The sequence below is a fragment of the Typopeltis vanoorti genome, chromosome 19 (assembly GCF_054136105.1).
Source record: "Typopeltis vanoorti isolate ZY-2024b chromosome 19, IOZ_Tvanoo_1.0, whole genome shotgun sequence".
NCBI classification, from domain to species: Eukaryota; Metazoa; Arthropoda; class Arachnida; order Uropygi; family Thelyphonidae; genus Typopeltis; species Typopeltis vanoorti.
The window spans coordinates 56,406,022-56,423,460 of NC_143567.1; the positions used below are offsets into that span (position 1 = coordinate 56,406,022).

Here is a 17,439-nt window from a genome sequence, read left to right on the forward strand (position 1 = left end):
GTTTCAGGACTGTACAAGGATAGTTATGAGGATCGGCTGAGGGAATGTGGACTGCAGAGGTTTGGTGGATAGAAGAAGGAGAGGTGATATGATTGAGACTTTTAAACTGTTGAGAGGTGGTTACAGAGTTGACACTGGAGAGTTCTTTCGCTTGGTTGAACAGTGGGAAGGAGTGATGACAACAAGCCATCCCTGGAAGTTACGAAAGGAAACTGTGAGCAAGAGGGTGAAGAGTGGTTTCTTTGCATGGAGGGTGGTTGAGCCGTGGAATGCATTGCCTGATCGAGTGGTGAGGGCGAGAACGGTCAATGAGTTTAAGGAGTGGTATGATAGACTTTATGTTCTTAGGAAGGACCTCACACGATGAGTCTTTTGACTCCATGACTCCTTATTGGTTTGCAAACCAATAATGGTGAAAATAGGACATTAATCAGACAAAACAAACAAAAAATAGGACAAACAATAATAGGAATTGAATTCAAAAAACAGTAGCACTCATGCTTAAATTGGAATCCCTCTACATATATTCAATTAAAATATAACATATGAATTATTTAATACAATTGAGGATAACAATTTCCCAAACTTTTGGAATAGTGAGACAGTCGTTCCAATTAAGATTAAGATTAGGACTTTATTTATATAAACGCTCGTGTTTATATATCATGCTGGACTGGTTGGCTGAGTGGTTAGCATATCTGATCTCCATCCAAAAAACAGAGCTGTAGGTTCGAATCCCACCAATGGGCAAGGAAGTTTGTGATTGTCTGGCTGTGAAAATACTAGTGGTTGTGGGCGATAGATAACATTGGTGTCGTTGTGGTTCGTTGTAGTTGGTGGATTGAGTGGTGTAGACAGAGAGTTGTAGAGTAGGTGCCCTCCCTCGATGAGTCTTTGGACTCCCTGGAGGTGTCAAGTAATAATAATAATAATAATATCCGGATCTATGTAGTAGCTTAGAGTTTTCGATTCCATTTTGTGCAAGGCCAGATTTGATGTTTGATAAGACAGATGTGTTCTTGATGTTCAGTGATATGTTTATTTATAGACCTTCCTGTTTGTCCATAATAAGACAAGTTACACAAACATGGTACTTTGTATACGCCAGGTAACATCTTCATGACTTATTTTTCATGGTATTAATAACACCACACAATTTTATCAGAGATGTTTTATTAACTTATATTTTGCTGATTTTCAACTCAGCATCATCAGAGCACAACACACTTGTACACACGACAGTGAGTGAGTGAAACAATATAATTGCAAAGAACAAAAGATCTGAAGTACTATTTTTGGTACCCCTCTAACGGGGAGAAAAAAAAAACAGCTCTGCAGGATGACTTTCTCTTAGGATGACAGTCTCCCAAATTTTTGGCAAATTAATGCAACCATATTTGTTAAGGTTGGGAGAATTCTTCAGAGCCATTGCTGACTCAAAAAATAATCTTTCCGATCTATAATGACTTCTAAATAGCACATTCGTTTTCCTCCATCTAATCCTGTGTGAAAGAGTGTCCAAAGCATGGGCCTGCCAGTCCCAACTTGCTATAGTAATAGTAGTGATAATAGTAATAGGCCAAGTCACGGTCACAAGGAACTTCATACACTCCTGGGTGTGCTAAAGGGGGAAGTTTATCATTAGGCCAGCAGATCAGAGTTGCCAGCTTAACATGAGGTTTGAAAGTGGTGCAAAAGCCATGTTTCATCAATACTTTGGCTATCTTTTCTGATGTACTTCTGATATAGGGAATGGAAATGGTCATATTGTATTCTTGTATATTAGGAGAGAGTAGAGTAATGGGCCTATGTAGTATTTTATCTATTTTGTATTGATTATAGCCGTTGGCTACGAACGTATGGCGCAGATATTGGAGTTCTGTGGTCAAAGCTGTATCGTTAGAACAAATGGCTCTGGCTCTGGTGTAAGTGTTTTTAAAATGTCATACTGTTGGACTGGATGATAATGTGATTGTTTATGTAGGTATCTTCCTGTATGTGTGTAGGCTTTCTGTAAATAGAAAAAGATAATGATCCATCTGAAAGGCAGGTGACTAATGTGCCAAGAAATGGTAAACCGTTATTTGATTCTTTTTCTACTGTGAAGTGGATTTTGGGGTGTTGGCTGTTTAGGTAGGTGACAAACGCATACAAAGTATCTTGTCCATGGGACCAGATAGGATAAACTTCACCCTTTAGCACATCCATGTGTATATGAAGTTCCTTGTGACTGTGACTTGGCCTATTATGGGCAAACAGGAAGATCAGTTAACATCTGCCTGGAAAAACATGAAAGATACATTGTTTACTATTACTATCGCAAGTCAAGACTGGCAAACCATGCTTTGGACACTCCTTCACACAGGATTAGATGGAGGAAAACGAATGTGCTATTTAGAAGTCGTTATAAATCTGAAAGATTATTTTTTGAGTCAGCAATGGCTTTGAAGAATTCTCCCAACCTTAACAAGTATGGTTGCATTAATTTGCCAAAAATTTGGGAGGCTGTTATCCTAAGAGAAACTCTTGCATAGCTGTTTTTTTTTTTTTCGTTAGAGGGCGCCAAAATAGGACTTTAGATCTTTTGTCCTTTGCAATTATATTGTTTCACTCACTCACTGTCATATGTACAAGTGTGTTGTGCTCTGATGATGCTGAGTTGAAAATCAGCGAAATATAAGTTAATAAAACATCTCTTTGATAAAATTGTGTGGTGTTGTTAATACTGTGTAAAATAAGTCATGAATAACCATCAACACCTAAGCTTATCTGTTAGCCAGGTAACATCATTGGTGAGAGTTTGTTTATCTTTTGGAGAAGGTAGCAAGTTGTGAAATTGGTTGGTGGGTTTATAGGTAGGATTGACTTGAAATTTTTTCATAATTTTTGCCAAATGTTCAGAAATGCCTTTAATTATGGTATGGGAGTCCTGTGGACTTCTTGTCTGGGTTGATTTGTAGGAGGGTGGTTAATTATTTGTTGGATTGTTATTGGATTATATCCATTTAATAAGGCTGTTTCTTTGATAATTTCCAATTCTTGTTTTAGAGATTCTTCAGAAGAACAAATCTTGTGTGCTCTGGACACAAAATATTTTATGAGATGGTCAGTGAGCTAATGTATTATGGATATAATGACCTGAAAAAGTTGATTTTCGGTAGACAGAAGTGGAAATGATCCATCTTGTTTACGCTGGATGTGTAATCAAGAAAGAAAATATGTTTTGATGATTATTTTTCTAGTGTGACCTTTATACGAGGATGTAGGGTGTTTCTACTCATTTCTACAAAAAAAATCAACACCCTGCGTCATCGTATCAAGTTCACACTTAATAAACGTATGTCTGAACTTCAAGATCCCATCCATCTTATCAAACCTCACAAGTCTGGTCTTGCACAACATGGAATCGAAAACACTAACCACAGGATCTAATGGCAAAACACTAAGCTGCTACATAGTTCCGTATATAAACATGAACATTTATATAAAGAAAGTGCTGAAGCCTTACTTTATAGACCTCAGCTTTATCGAAACAACTGTCTCATATTCCAAAAGTTTGGGAAATTATTATTTTCAGTTGTATTAAACGATTTATCTGTTATATTTTAATTTAATTTAATTACATTTTAATTTCAGAGCAGTAGTTTTAATCAGTGAACCATCGACTGTAGAGGGATTCCAATTTAAGCATGCACACTACTGTTTTTTTGAATTCAGTTTCTATTGTTGTTCAATAATTGTACTCATGATGTCTTATGATACACAAGATGAAATATTTACATAACAAAAAATTTATTTATTGTGGCATATGTTTTACTCTATAATCAATGCTCTCTTGCACTTTTCTCTTAGTTGACGAACGTGTGCAAGGATTGTAAGTTTTCTTTCAAAGATAACTCCAGAGAACTTGGTTTTTGTTGATACTGGAATAATAACAGTTTGTCCCACTCTTTATTCAGTATCTGGATAAAGAGTGCATCTTCAACAGAAGTGTACACAGTCACTTTTTTCTTTTGAAAACCTGAGCCCATAGAGAAACACGGTCAATTGCTTACTAAAGTTATCTTTCAATTACCCTCATGTTATGAGAGTGACAGTAAATTGTGAAGTCGTCAACATATAGAGCATTGTCTCCAGTGGAAGGAAGCTGAACGTTTAGTGATTAAGTTAACTTTGATAGCAAAAAGTGTCACACTTAAGACAGTCTTGGGGAACTCCCTTTTCTTGATGATTTGGCAAGATAGTTTACTTCCCACTCTGACATGGAAAGTTTGCTTGAACAGAAAGCTTTTAATAAATACAGGAAGGTGTCCTCTGAGACCTAGGTTATAGAGATCTTTTAGTATGCCATATCTCTAGGCTGTATCATAAGCTTTTTCCATGTCAAAGAAAACTGAAACCAGACGTTCTTGCTTCAGGAATGCATCTCTTATAAAAGTTTCTAAATTTGTCAAATGGTCTAAAGTTGAACGATGTCTACGAGTGCCACATGGTCTATTTGAGAGAAGATCGTTGTTTTCTAAATACCAGAGAAATCTAGCATTAACCATTTTATCTAATATCTTATAAAGATAGCTGGTCAGAGCAATAGGTCTATAATTATTTGCTTGTGTTGGAACCTTTCCTGGTTTTGGGAGAGCAATGACAACTGACTTGTGCCAAGAATCCAGAAACTCTATCTCTGTAAGTATACTGTTGAGTTTTAAGAGAATGGGATCAATAGAAGATGATGGTAGATGTTTTACCATTTCATAATGGATGTCATCAGGCCCTACTGCATTAGTGGCAAAATTTTTCTACCAAACCCATTGGTAGAAAACTTTTGCATTTGTTTCTCTTGCTACACTTTCAGTAGTAAAACTCAGGAGGATATGAGTATGTTTCCCATAGACAGAACCAGAAAGGTTTGTGTTTCTGCAGGCTAAATCTTGATATCATCGATATTCTGGCAAAATCCACGACAGTTCCATTTAAAAAATTTTCCTATTGTTTTGACTTTATAGACCGGTGTGGTATTGGGAAGATTAAGGGCTTACCTTTGTCAGGTTTATATTTATCAGTGTTTTTTGGGAAGTATGGATGGCCAGTGTCCATATCTTCTTCTGGTAAATTATTCAACACATCTGATATGTCAGGATCAGTTGGCAAATTTATTTATTTATTTTTTATTTATTATTTATTTTTTATTTTTGTAGGGGATGTCTGGTGGTTTATCCTTAAGTGATATCTTTGCCATACTCTTTTTGACAAGTGGGGTTTCATTGAATGGAACCATTTTTGGAATTGTCTCTGGACTAAGACCACAGGTCATGTGGTTGATCTGCTCAACAGAGAAGCACTCACAATCATATAAAGTTCAGGTATGGTGGAATAGATGTATGTGTTTGAGATGATGATGTTGATATTTTCTTAGCTGCCACTTTTTAAAAGGATCTCAAAACAGGTGTAATATTGGCTAACTTCCTTTTTTGCATCTTGATAGGATATATTTTGTTTATATATTCTGTTCTTTATTATATTCTTTTATTTCTTTTTCATCTTTCCACATCTGACATATACGAGAATAAGCTGGATGATCTCCCTGGCAGTTTATTTGCAGCTTTATTTGCAGAGCAAGATTTGTTATCATGCTCTCTTTACTACCACATTGGGGGGGGGTGATAGTGCCAGGACAGGCAGTTTGGGCATGCCCATATTTCTGACGTTTAAAGCATCTTAGTGGATTAGGGATGTATGCTCTAACAGGACTGTTGAGATACCTTGCTTTTACAGATGTTGGAGACCTAGGTGTATCAAAAGTAATAACGATGTTCCTCGTTGGAACCAGGTGACCATCCCTACATATCAGGATGTGTCTCACACCTGTCACTCCCTGATCTTTAAGCTCTAAATACATCTCATCAGAAACATCAAAGAGATCCCATTGTGATATCATTCCTCTACAAGAGTTGAATATTTTATGAGGTGTTACTGTGATTGGTATTCCACCCACTGATGTTGCACTCAACAGTTTCTCAGAATGAAAGAGGGGAAAATAGTTCCACTGCATAAAGGTGGTTCCAAGACTGCTGTTGTAAATTACCAACCGATTAGCATATCAGGAATCATTGTCAAGGTCTTAGAGAAAATAGTCAAGAGGAAAATACAAGATTGGATAGAAGAAAATGGGATACTGTATCGGGGACAGCATGGTTTTGTGAAGGGTAGGTCATGCCTCTGTAACTTGCTCACGTATTATAACACAGTGACGGCTGAACTGGATAAGGGTAATGGGTTTACGGTGATTCTACTGGACCTTGCCAAGGCCTTTGACAGGATTCCACATGGAATTCTAATCAGTAAATTGCAGCATATGGGAATGGACATAGGGTTGGTGAGATGGATAGGAGGGTGGTTGACGGAGAGATATCAGAGAGTGGTTTACTCGGGAGTAGAGTCCACAAGACGGCCTGTGACTAGTGGTGTGCCACAAGGATCTGTTCTTGGACCACTGCTGTTTAATTTGTTCATAAATGATATAGGAAAGGATCTGAGAGGAACAGTTCATTTGTTTGCGGATGATGCGAAGTTGGGTAGGGCAATAGTGAATGCAGATGACGTCAAAATTTTGCAGGATGATTTGGATAGATTGGAGGTCTGGGCTAAGGAGAATGGATGTCAGTTTAATGTGGCAAAATGTAAGGTTATGCATTTTGGGGTGAAAAGATTGGCGGCAGTTTACTGCATTGGTGGAACCGTGCTCCAGGAAATTGATGAGGCACGAGATTTAGGAGTGTTGGTAGATAAGGAATTGAAATTTAGGGGACACATTGCAAAAGTGACCAAAACAGCTCATCAAATCACTTGGTTGCTGAAGAATACGTTGACAAGCAGAGACAAGCAGGTTATTGTTCCTCTGTATCGAGCCTTGATAAGACCCCATCTAGACTACTGTGCTCAGATTTGGTCACCTAGGTTTCTTCTTGATGGGGAGGAGGTGGAGAGGATCCAGAGGCGAGTGACCAAGATGATAGCAGGTCTGTGGAATGAACCGTATGAGAACAGGTTGAGGATTTGTGGGTTGCAAAAATTGGTTGATAGGCGGAGGAGGGGAGATATGATTGAGACATTCAAATTACTGAAGGGTTTCTATAAAATTAATTCAGAAGATATTTTTGAGAACAGGGCTGGTTGTGGGAGGACTAGGGGACATCCATGGAAACTGGGCAAAAGTGTGGTTAGTAAAAGTGTTAGAGCTGGGTTCTTTACTTTTAGAGTAGTGAAAGAGTGGAATGCGCTCCCTGAGTCTGTGGTGGATGCTGTGACAGTGAATGAGTTTAAGGCGAGGTATGATAGATACTGTATGAATGTCAAATAGTTGTGATGAATATGATTTGGGGCCTCCCTCGATGAGTCCAATGACTTCCTGGAGTTGCCCGTAATAATAATAGTAATAATATGATGCTGACATGATGTTTCCACAAGCATATCACCCGAACATAATTTCTTAACAGTTTAGAGTGATCCTGCCATTTCTTCTGAACCTTTTTAAATAAAGAAAGGTAACATTTTCCCTCTTGGCTCTTCACCTGTTGCATAGATGATCAAAAACACTGGTACATTTATACTAGTATCATATATCTTTAGTTTCTTATTTCTGTTACCAAATGTTTTATCTATGTTATCATCACTTGGTTGGGACTTTGTTAAAGTCCCTGAAACATTTAAAGATGAAGAATTCTTGCTAAAGAGATTTTTGGTTCAGTGCCAGAACTCCCAACCCACCACAGCACCACTCATGGATGCCCACTGATCGGCAAGTTGACTGCACTCAGTAGTGGAATGGCAAGGCTACCCTGGGCGCTATATCAGCACCACAGCAAACCTTGGATCCAAACCCTAGATCATGGGGTGACAGGCTTAGTGCAACACCATTCACCGTTGCAGGCAAGCCCACTATTTGATTGATCCTGGCCGGGCTATCTAGGACTTGCCCGTCTTTCCAAAGTAGTATGTGACTACCAGGACCCCCCTTTCCAGATGTCCTTAGGTCACCATGCATGGCAGCAGGGTGTTGGATCCTAGTGATGGTGGTCTGGAAGGAAGGATAGTAAAAATGACTTGGGGGGAAGTAGGGCAAAGAATACGGGTAGAAAAGTAAAGAAAAAGTTTGAAGAATGAAAAGAGCCAGTACCATCACTGGGAGGTTCCCTCCACCATGAACAAGTGCACTACAGGGAGGGACATCTGGGAGTATCACCATGGCTCAAGAAGTTACAAAGAAAGAATGTTAGTAGTGCATTGGAAGTAGTCAGAGAATGTTTAATAGAAGCAGTATTGGACTGCATACCCACAGTCAGGAGGATAAACCTAGTGGGGATAAAGTGGATAAGTAGAGATATGAAGCAAGAGCTGCAAAAGAAGAAAACACAGCGGAGGGAATATAAAGAAAACGGTGATCAGTATACTCATGAGCTGTACAAAGTGCAAGCAAGAAGGATGACTAGTATGGTTAGAAAGGCCAAATAAGATTATGAGAGAAAATTAGCTAAGCAGGGCAAAGTAAATCCAAAAGAGGTTTTTCATTATGTAATAACTAAGAAGAAAAATGACTGAAATAAGATGTCTTTAATCGATGCTGATGGTAGGAATGTGTCAGAGGCAAAAGAAATCATCAAGTTGTCAAGTATGACAGAGATGTCAAAATTTAGGTTGATAAACACAAGGTGTTCAGCATTTTATAAAAAAAAACAATCTAAATACAGCAGTGGGACTAGATGGTATGTCAGCACATATACTATGTAAATGTGCAAGAGAATTGCCATGGCCTCTGATGAAGTTGTTTAGCATAAGTCTCAGCTTTGGCAAGGTTTCAGGTGAATGGAAAGAGGATAAAATAGTTCCATTACATAAAGGTGACTCCAAAACAGAAGTAGCAAACTACAGACCAGTTAATATATCAGGAGTGGTTGTTAGAGTATTGGAGAAGTTGGTTCAAGGTAAAATCCAACAGTGGGTGGATAGGATGCAATACTCTATAGTGGGCAGCATGGCTTTGTAAAAGGTAGGTCCTGTCAGAGTAATTTATTCACAATTTATAGTAAAATGACAGTAGAATTGCATAAAAGAAATGGCTACGCCATGATATACTGGACTGCATTTAGCAGAATTGACATTGAAAACTATTACAAAAGTTGGAGTAAATGAGAATGGATAAGAAGCTAGTAGCATGGATGGGTGGGTGGGACAAACACCAAAGAGCAGTATATGGTGGATTGAACTCTAAGAGAATGATGGTGACCAGTGGAGCATCTCAGGGTTTTGTACTAGTTCCACTACTGTTAATTTGTATATCAATGATATGCAGAAACATTTAAGGGGTTGATATCCAGTTTTTTGCTGATGATGCAAAACCTTGAGTGGGCAAAAGTTGATAAAGATGATGTAGATATCTTGCAGGATGATCTAAATAAATTGATACTATGGGCAAAAGATAATGATTGTCAGTTGCAAAATGTAAGGTTGAAAAGTAAAATTGAAAAACTTGGGTTGAAAAGGTTGCATCCTGTATATCACATTGATGGCAGTGGATTGCAGGAAATTGATGAGACTTGGAGATAATGGTGGACAGAGAGTGGACATTCAGAGATTATTGCAAAAGTTGGTCAAATAGCTCAAAGGATTACTTGGATCTTGGTGTCAATCATATTGTGTATAGATTTGGTCACCTTGGTTTCTTTGGGATCATCAACTGTTAGAAAGGATCCATAGATGATTGACCAAGCTCGATGACCGGTCTGTGGATTGCTTCCTTTGAGAATAGGTTGAAGGTGTGGGTTTACAATATTTAGTTGATAGGCAGAAAAGAGGGCGATATGATAGAAACTTATATTGAAACGGTTTTATAAAATTGGTGCAAAGGAAATATTTCAATAGCTGTCAGAGAACTAGGAGGTCATCCATGGAAGTTGTGTAAGAATGTAGTTATTAAGGGTCTGCAGGCTGAATTTTTTTTATCTGAGAGTGGTAAATGAGTGGAATGGATTGCCAGAGTTAGTTGTGAGTGCTCTGACAGTGAATGAATTGCATGTATAAATGCTAGTATGTGTCTGGTCTCCATAGAGATACTATATGATAATAATTATTCCTTTTATTACATGTCTTCGGGTATTTCCACAATAATAGCCCTGCATTCCTGATTCTCTCACTTCCCAACACTTTTCTAAATTCACATCTGTTCAATTATACCATTATGAATCTTTTTTTTTTTTTTTTGCCCATCAAATGCACTCTAAAGATATACTAGCTGCCATTTCTTCACAATATGCAGATTGACTCATTTACTGTCATAGACTTTCTTTTGTTGACTTGCTTTTTGTATTAACCTTTTCATATCCTTTCTTATGAAAAGGTTAATACAAAAAGCAATTTGGATCAGTTTCACTTTCTTTCTCTTCTTTCTGCTGGTGTCACTTATATGTAAGCTTTGCTTCTGGAAAACATGAATCTTTCATGCTCTGATCATGGAATCACTAGAAAGGTCTTTCTTTTCCTCCAGAATTCTTTCATACTGTACAGTTTCTGCAGTCTCTCTCTCCTTTTTTCAGATGATTAATGCATTATGTGTTGCAATGATTACTCAAGCATAAACTATAGTTTAGTACTGTAATTTGGTAATTGGACCACATTAAAAGTTCTGTAGTGAAATATATATAACTTTTTATCATTATATGCATCATTATTTTTATTACAAAGAAATTAGTTAATAATAAATTGTGTCTATTTTTGATTTAGTCTTCTTTCTTGGTAGTATCAAAAAGCAATGTCTCGATTAATTACTGGAGAAGGCAGAAGTGCATTACATAAAAGTCTCACCAGTTTTGCCTGGCAGTGGATGAAATTTGTTCTACATAAATGTGAATGTGGACGTGGTCATAGACCTAGGTATGCAGAATCAATTTTATTATAGAAAAAAATATTAAGATTTATTTTTATTTAGTATTGAAATAGACATTAAACTACCTAACCAGCCATAAGGTATATTTATATCATCCAAATCATGGATGCAAAATGTCCATTAAAATTGCAATACCATCGATATTCCATTGAAATAGATCATTTCAATGGAATACAAAGTGTATGTCAGTTCCTATATAATATTTCATTTGAATGAGCATTTGAGTGGTAAAGTACCAGTGCCAAATGTTGTGTTAAAATTAAGTGCTGTAAATTTTTGTATGATTTTTATTGAACTTCATCGAAAACTTAAATGGACGCATACCATAAACCCATAGAAGTAGTATTATTTTGTGATTGACATAATCATTGTCATCAATTTCCACTGGTGTGTGTGTGTGTGTGTGTGTGTGTAATGCAGTTCTCACTATTTTTGGCCATCCCTTTTATCTTTGTCTATTGGCTGACCTCTTGCAAGCTCCCTCTGCACTACTCTGTTACATCTAAAAATGTAAAGTAGGGATGGACAACCCACTCTATTCTGAACCTGACAATTCCTATTTGGCCCAAAACCCAACTTCTTCTTCCCCAAGTTCTCTCCATAATTTTTCTTATCCTCTTCTCAAGCAGACTTGCATAAATGTTACCTGGAACAGTCATTAGGGATATTCCTCTGCAATTTTCACTTTGAGTTTTATTTCACCTTTATCTTGTTTAGATGAGTACTTGGATAGTCCTACTTCAGTCATCTGGAATTCAACCTACTAAACCACGCTTCCTGGATTATGCAGTGTAGCCAATGCAAAACTTTTATACTTTCAATTTTGAGCATTTTTGGTTGAATTTCCCTTGATGAGTCCTACTGATTACCACTGTTCTGTCACTACTTGTTTTGTTCAGAAATATTTCAAAATAACTTTATGGATATGAGACTAGTGATGTGGATGAGTGGATAGCTTATGGATAGACATCACAAAATAGATTATGAAGGATTAGAGTACAGGAGAAAGCCTGTGACTAGCTGTGTGCTATTTAATTTGTACATTAATGATATAGGAAATTATCTAAAAGAAATCTTCAGATATTTGCTGATGATACAAAACTTTGTAGAGCAATAGTTAATAAAGACAATGTTGAGGTCTTTGCAAGATGATTTAAATATACTTACAAAATAAGCAAAGGAGAATGGCTGTATGTTTTAGAAGCAAAGTGTAAAGTTATGCATTTTGGGATGAAGGAAATTGACAGCAGCAAACTGAGGAGGCTAGGGATTTGGGGGGTGATGGTTGACTGATTACATAAATCACATATAAACTCTCATAATTACAAAAATGTTAAAATATCTCATAGGATTACCTGGTTATTGAGGGAGACACTGACAAGCAGCAATGAGGTTATTATACCTGTTTATAAGGCTCTGATATGCTATCTCTGTACACTATTATGTACAGATCTAGTCACCTGAGGTTCTTGAGATGAGGTAGAGGTGAAGAAGAAGAAGAAGATTCAGAGGTGAGTGACCAAGATGGTAGCAAGTCAATGGAATGCTGCTTATGATCATAGGTGGAAAATTTGTGAGGTTACAGAAATTGGTTGATAGGTGAAAAAGGGGAGATATGATAGAGACATGTACATTACTTAAGAGTTTCTATAAGATTGAAATAGAGAAAATATTTTGTACATGAATAGTAGAGAGACAACTGATTCATCTCTAGACATGAATGAGGGTGTGAAGACTAGATTCTTTTGCTTGGAGAGTGGTGAATGCCATAGTTATGAATGTGATGTCAGAATGGGTTCATAGTAGAAATATGACAGGTATTCTGCAGATAATGGTTAATGCTAGTGTTGTCCCTTGATGAGTCCATGGACTCCATGAAGATGCTGATGTAATAATAATAATAATTGTTCCAGACATCTAGCATATCTTCAGTTTTATGTCACCTTTATCATTGCTGATTTATTGTACAGTATGATTTTTTTCATATTGATGGCAGGAAAGTGCGTAGTGCACTAGAAATAGTCATGTTTGTAAGTGTTCAGCTTAGTACTTTCTGGCAAACATATTAGCTCTAGATGCCAAGTAGGAATAATCAGATGAAACAATATGGGTGTTAAAGCTAAATATTGCTTTTAGGTTCTGAACTTCAGTGGAATGATCAACACAAGGTGAGGAGTTAGTGAGATGAAGAGAGTACTGAAGTTTATATTTGCTAATGTTGGAAGTTTCAAAAGAAGGATGAGAAGTTTTTGGTATTGATTAGTTCAACTTGGACAGAAATTAATGAATTAGTGAGATTTGATTGACTGATATCATGATATAATTCAAGAGGTATAGAATTTTCAGAGGGGAAAGGGAAACAGTATTAGTAGGAAGAGGTGGGTGTTGCTAATGATAGCAGAAGAATTGATACCAAGAAGGGTAGCAGTATATTGGAAGAATGGGGATATTGAGAATAGTTCATTTGAAACTGTGTGGTGTGAGATGGAGGCCAGCAGGATGAAATATATAGTTGAGATTACTTCTATAGATCAGGGGGTACAAGGGACAATGTGTATATCATGCATCAGCAAATTATCACAATGAGTGCAGGATGAGTAATTATTAGAAAACTTGTCCTATGCTCATTGTGATAATGATGAGATGTAGTGGGAAGGCTATGAGTAAATGGGGGAATGAAACTGATGATTTGGGTAAGAGGGTTGCTGATGGTCAGACATGAATGCATAGTATATGGGGGAATTGAATCCAGAAGAAGGTGAATGACTAGTGGTTTTACTACACCGCGGTGCTTTGGATGCTGCTGTATTTGTTTAATTTGATTTGTGCATTGATATAAGAAATGATTTAAGAGGAAATATTTAGTTGTTTGAATGATGCCAAGCGAGGAACAGCAATAGTTAATAAAGATAATGTAGAGATCATGCTTATGCTTGATGACTTAATTTAGATAGCTTAATTAACTGGCAGTATGGGCAAAGGATGATTCTAGGTTTAACATGATGAAATGTAAGGTCATATCTTTTGGGATAAAGAGATCACAAGTTGTGTACTACTTTGATGGAACTGAACTGTAGGAATTTGATGGGAGTGATGTATTCAGGATTGTTGACTGGAAGTTGAAGTGTAGAGGGCATATTGCAAAAATGGGAAAAATTACATATCACATTACTTCAATGTTGAAGAATACTCTGACAAGCAGGGATAGCAAGGTTTGTTATTCCCTTAATAAATAAAAGCTTTAATAAGGCCATCTGTACTACTGTATGCAGATTTGGATACCTGATTTTCATGGGATGCAGATCTGTTGGAGAGGATTCATACATTAGTGACTAAGATTGTGGTTAGTCTATGGCTATTACTCTGAGGATGAAGGTTTGTGTGCTACAAAGATTAGTCAGTAGGCTAAAAAGAAGAGACATGATAGAAATGTGTGTTATTAAAGAGGTTTTATAAGATTTATACCAAAGACTTTTTTTTTCAATACATGGTGGGAAGAAAGAGAACAGGGAGACATCCCTGGAAATTGTGTAAGAATATGATCATCTTTGGGCTTGATTTTTTACTTTGAGGATGGTGAATGGGTTGCCACATGTGATTATGAGTGCTGCATTGGTGAATGAGCTCAAGGAGAGGTATAACAAGTATTGTGTGAATGATGGTTACTACAGACCTCCTGTGATGAGTCTTTGACCCCATAAAGATGTGCCACAAAATACTAATAATTGTAATAATTCAGAATTTGAAAAGACTACTGGAAGAAGGAAGAAAGAAGAGGAGAAAGTGAAAATAGTGAAGGGGATAACAATTAAGTTTTACAATTGTAATAATAAACCACATTTTTGCAACCAGTCTGATTATTTAATAGCTACACCGTGTAATTAGAGAAATCTGAAACTGTAAAGTGGCTTTAATGAAGAGCTCTACATTGATACTTCGTTTATAAAGTAGTAAAAGAAACTGTTTTCTCCTGTTAATGAATTTGTGATTTATGCTTCTTGTAATAAAATTGCCTGAGGTAAGAATGCTTAACACCAGTTAAACAGTGAGGAAGAATGGAACAGTATGTCTTAAATAAGGAAACACTGCTTTGTCCATTGGTAGTAAAGAAGTTTTATATTTTGAGAAGGCCTGAGAAACAACTCACTAATGAACATCTATTGTTTTGTAGGAAATTGTTGTGAAAAACAAAACAGGGAGCAGTCGAGAAGTTTAGTATGTGGTCAGCCAACAGAATTTCGCATCTCTTAACCTTAAATATAAGAACACTGTTAAAACCTGGGAAAATAAATTTGATGGAAAAAGAACTTGCTAGGATTAAATGGGACATTTTAGGTTTGGCTGAAACCCATTGGACAGGAGGAGTTATAAATCTAAATTCAGGAAAACTATTCCACTCGGGCAGAGAGGACAATATGCATAGAGAAGGAGTCGCCATTTTAGTGAATAATAGTTTACAAAATGAGTCATGGCCATAGAACCACATGGCCCAAGAATGATTGCTATCAGATTAAAAGGTAAAGAAAAAAATGTTCACTTTACAATTATTCAAATCTACGCCCCGACCAGTCACATGAAGATGAAGAAATCGATACCTTTTATGATAAGTTGCAAGATCTAATAGACAAGACCAATAAGAAAGATATATTAATAGTGATGGGAGATTTTAATGCCAAAATTGGGAAGTTCACCCCAGGCATGGAGGATGTTATGGGCAGGTTCGGAGTTAATAACAGAAATGAAAGAGGTGAAAGAATTTCAGAATTTTGTAAAGCAAATAATCGATTTATCTGTAACATCCTTTTTTTCCATAGACCTTCCCACAAATACACATGGACCTCACCAGATGGTACAACAAAGAACTGTATTGATTACATTCTAATTAAACGCAATTGGAAATCATCAGTGCAAAATGTTAGAACTTTAAAAACTCCAGACTTCGACACTGACCATGAACTGCTAGCAACAAAAATTAAACTAAAATTCAAGTATTGTAACTCACGAGCTCCTATCAACAAAGTGGACCTGTCAAAACTGAAAGAGAAATCTATGCAAGATAATTATCAGACACTAATAGGAAATGAGTTTAGAAGATTATCCTATGACAATATAGAAAATACATGGAATCAAGGTAGAAAAAATGTTATAAGTACTGCAAAAAACATACTTGGTACAACATCAAGACCAAATCATGAATGGATAACCCCTGAAATTCTAAATACTTTAGAAGAAAAAAGAACAGCAAAGCATATATTAAATATAAAAAATACAGAAGAAAATAAACAACATTATAAGAATCTTAAAAACAAAATTGATAAAATGTGCATATCTGCCAAAAATAACTGGTTGGAGGAAAAAGCAAAACTCTGTGAAGAAGCTAATAAAAGAAATGATAATAAAAGTATACAAAATTATCAAAGAATTAATTAAGATCTATAAAGATAAACCATTAACAATGAAAGATAAAAACAATCTAGAAACTGAGTCAATACAAAATATTAAAATAATGTGGAAGGACTACTATCAAACATTATTTCAAAAAGAACTGGAGGAGGAGGAGGAAAATATAACAGAAAAGATGATATATGAAAAGGCACCACCCATAACCTCAGCAGAAATTATAAATGCAGTAAATCAAATGAAACTTTCAAAATCTAGGGGTAAAGATGAAATATCTATAGAACTATGGAAATATGGTGGCAAGAAGCCATTAATTTCTTAATGAATTTATTTAATCAAATTCTTTATACTGGAGTAATTCCAACTGACTGGAAAACAGGAATTATTATATCAATTCACAAAAAAGGAGACAAAAGAATATGTGAAAATTACAGACCCATAACACTCTTAAGTCATAGTTATAAACTATTCATTCGAATTATACAAAAGAGAACACAGGTGCTTACAGAAAAAATCATAGAGGAAAACCAAGCAGGATTCAGGCCACATAGATCCACTATAGACCATATCTTCACCATTAATAATATAACAGAAAAATATTGGGAATACAACCTGCCCATATACTGTTGTTTTATAGATTTTAAGCAAGCCTTTGATTCAGTTAACAGAAACAAATTGATTACTGTCCTAAAAAACGTAAAAATGGATTCTGATATTTTAACATTTATTACAAATTATTATGGAGACACCAAAGCTTTTGTTAAAACAAACAACATTAAAACCGAGAATTTCAGAGTCGAGAAAGGTGTAATGCAGGGATGCCTTCTCTCTCACCTCAACTCTTTATCATCTTCCTAGAAGAAGTCTGTAAAACCATAGCCGATGAACCAGGTGTAAAAATCAATGGTACCAACATTAATCACATAAAATGTGCAGATGATATCATTATTTTAGCAGATTCTAAACCACAGCTAGAAAAAACTATTAATATTTTAAATGACTCTTGTAAAACTTATGGTATGAAAATAAATCTTCATAAAATAAAAATAATGAAGATAGGTAGAGAAGAAGAAAATATTTCTATAAATCTTGAAAATCACCTG

At 36.1% G+C, this 17,439-nt stretch overlaps 1 protein-coding gene across 1 annotated transcript in view; it reads left to right on the forward strand.

Annotated features, from left to right (window-relative positions):
* The window catches only part of LOC150096139 (mitogen-activated protein kinase kinase kinase 4-like), a 734,047-nt gene that overhangs the window by 365,834 nt on the left and 350,774 nt on the right, over positions 1–17,439 (forward strand). Inside the window, exon 15 of the mRNA XM_090409620.1 lies at positions 10,790–10,923. Coding sequence (XP_090265746.1) covers positions 10,790–10,923 — 134 coding nt within the window. The remainder of the gene's footprint in view (positions 1–10,789; positions 10,924–17,439) is intronic.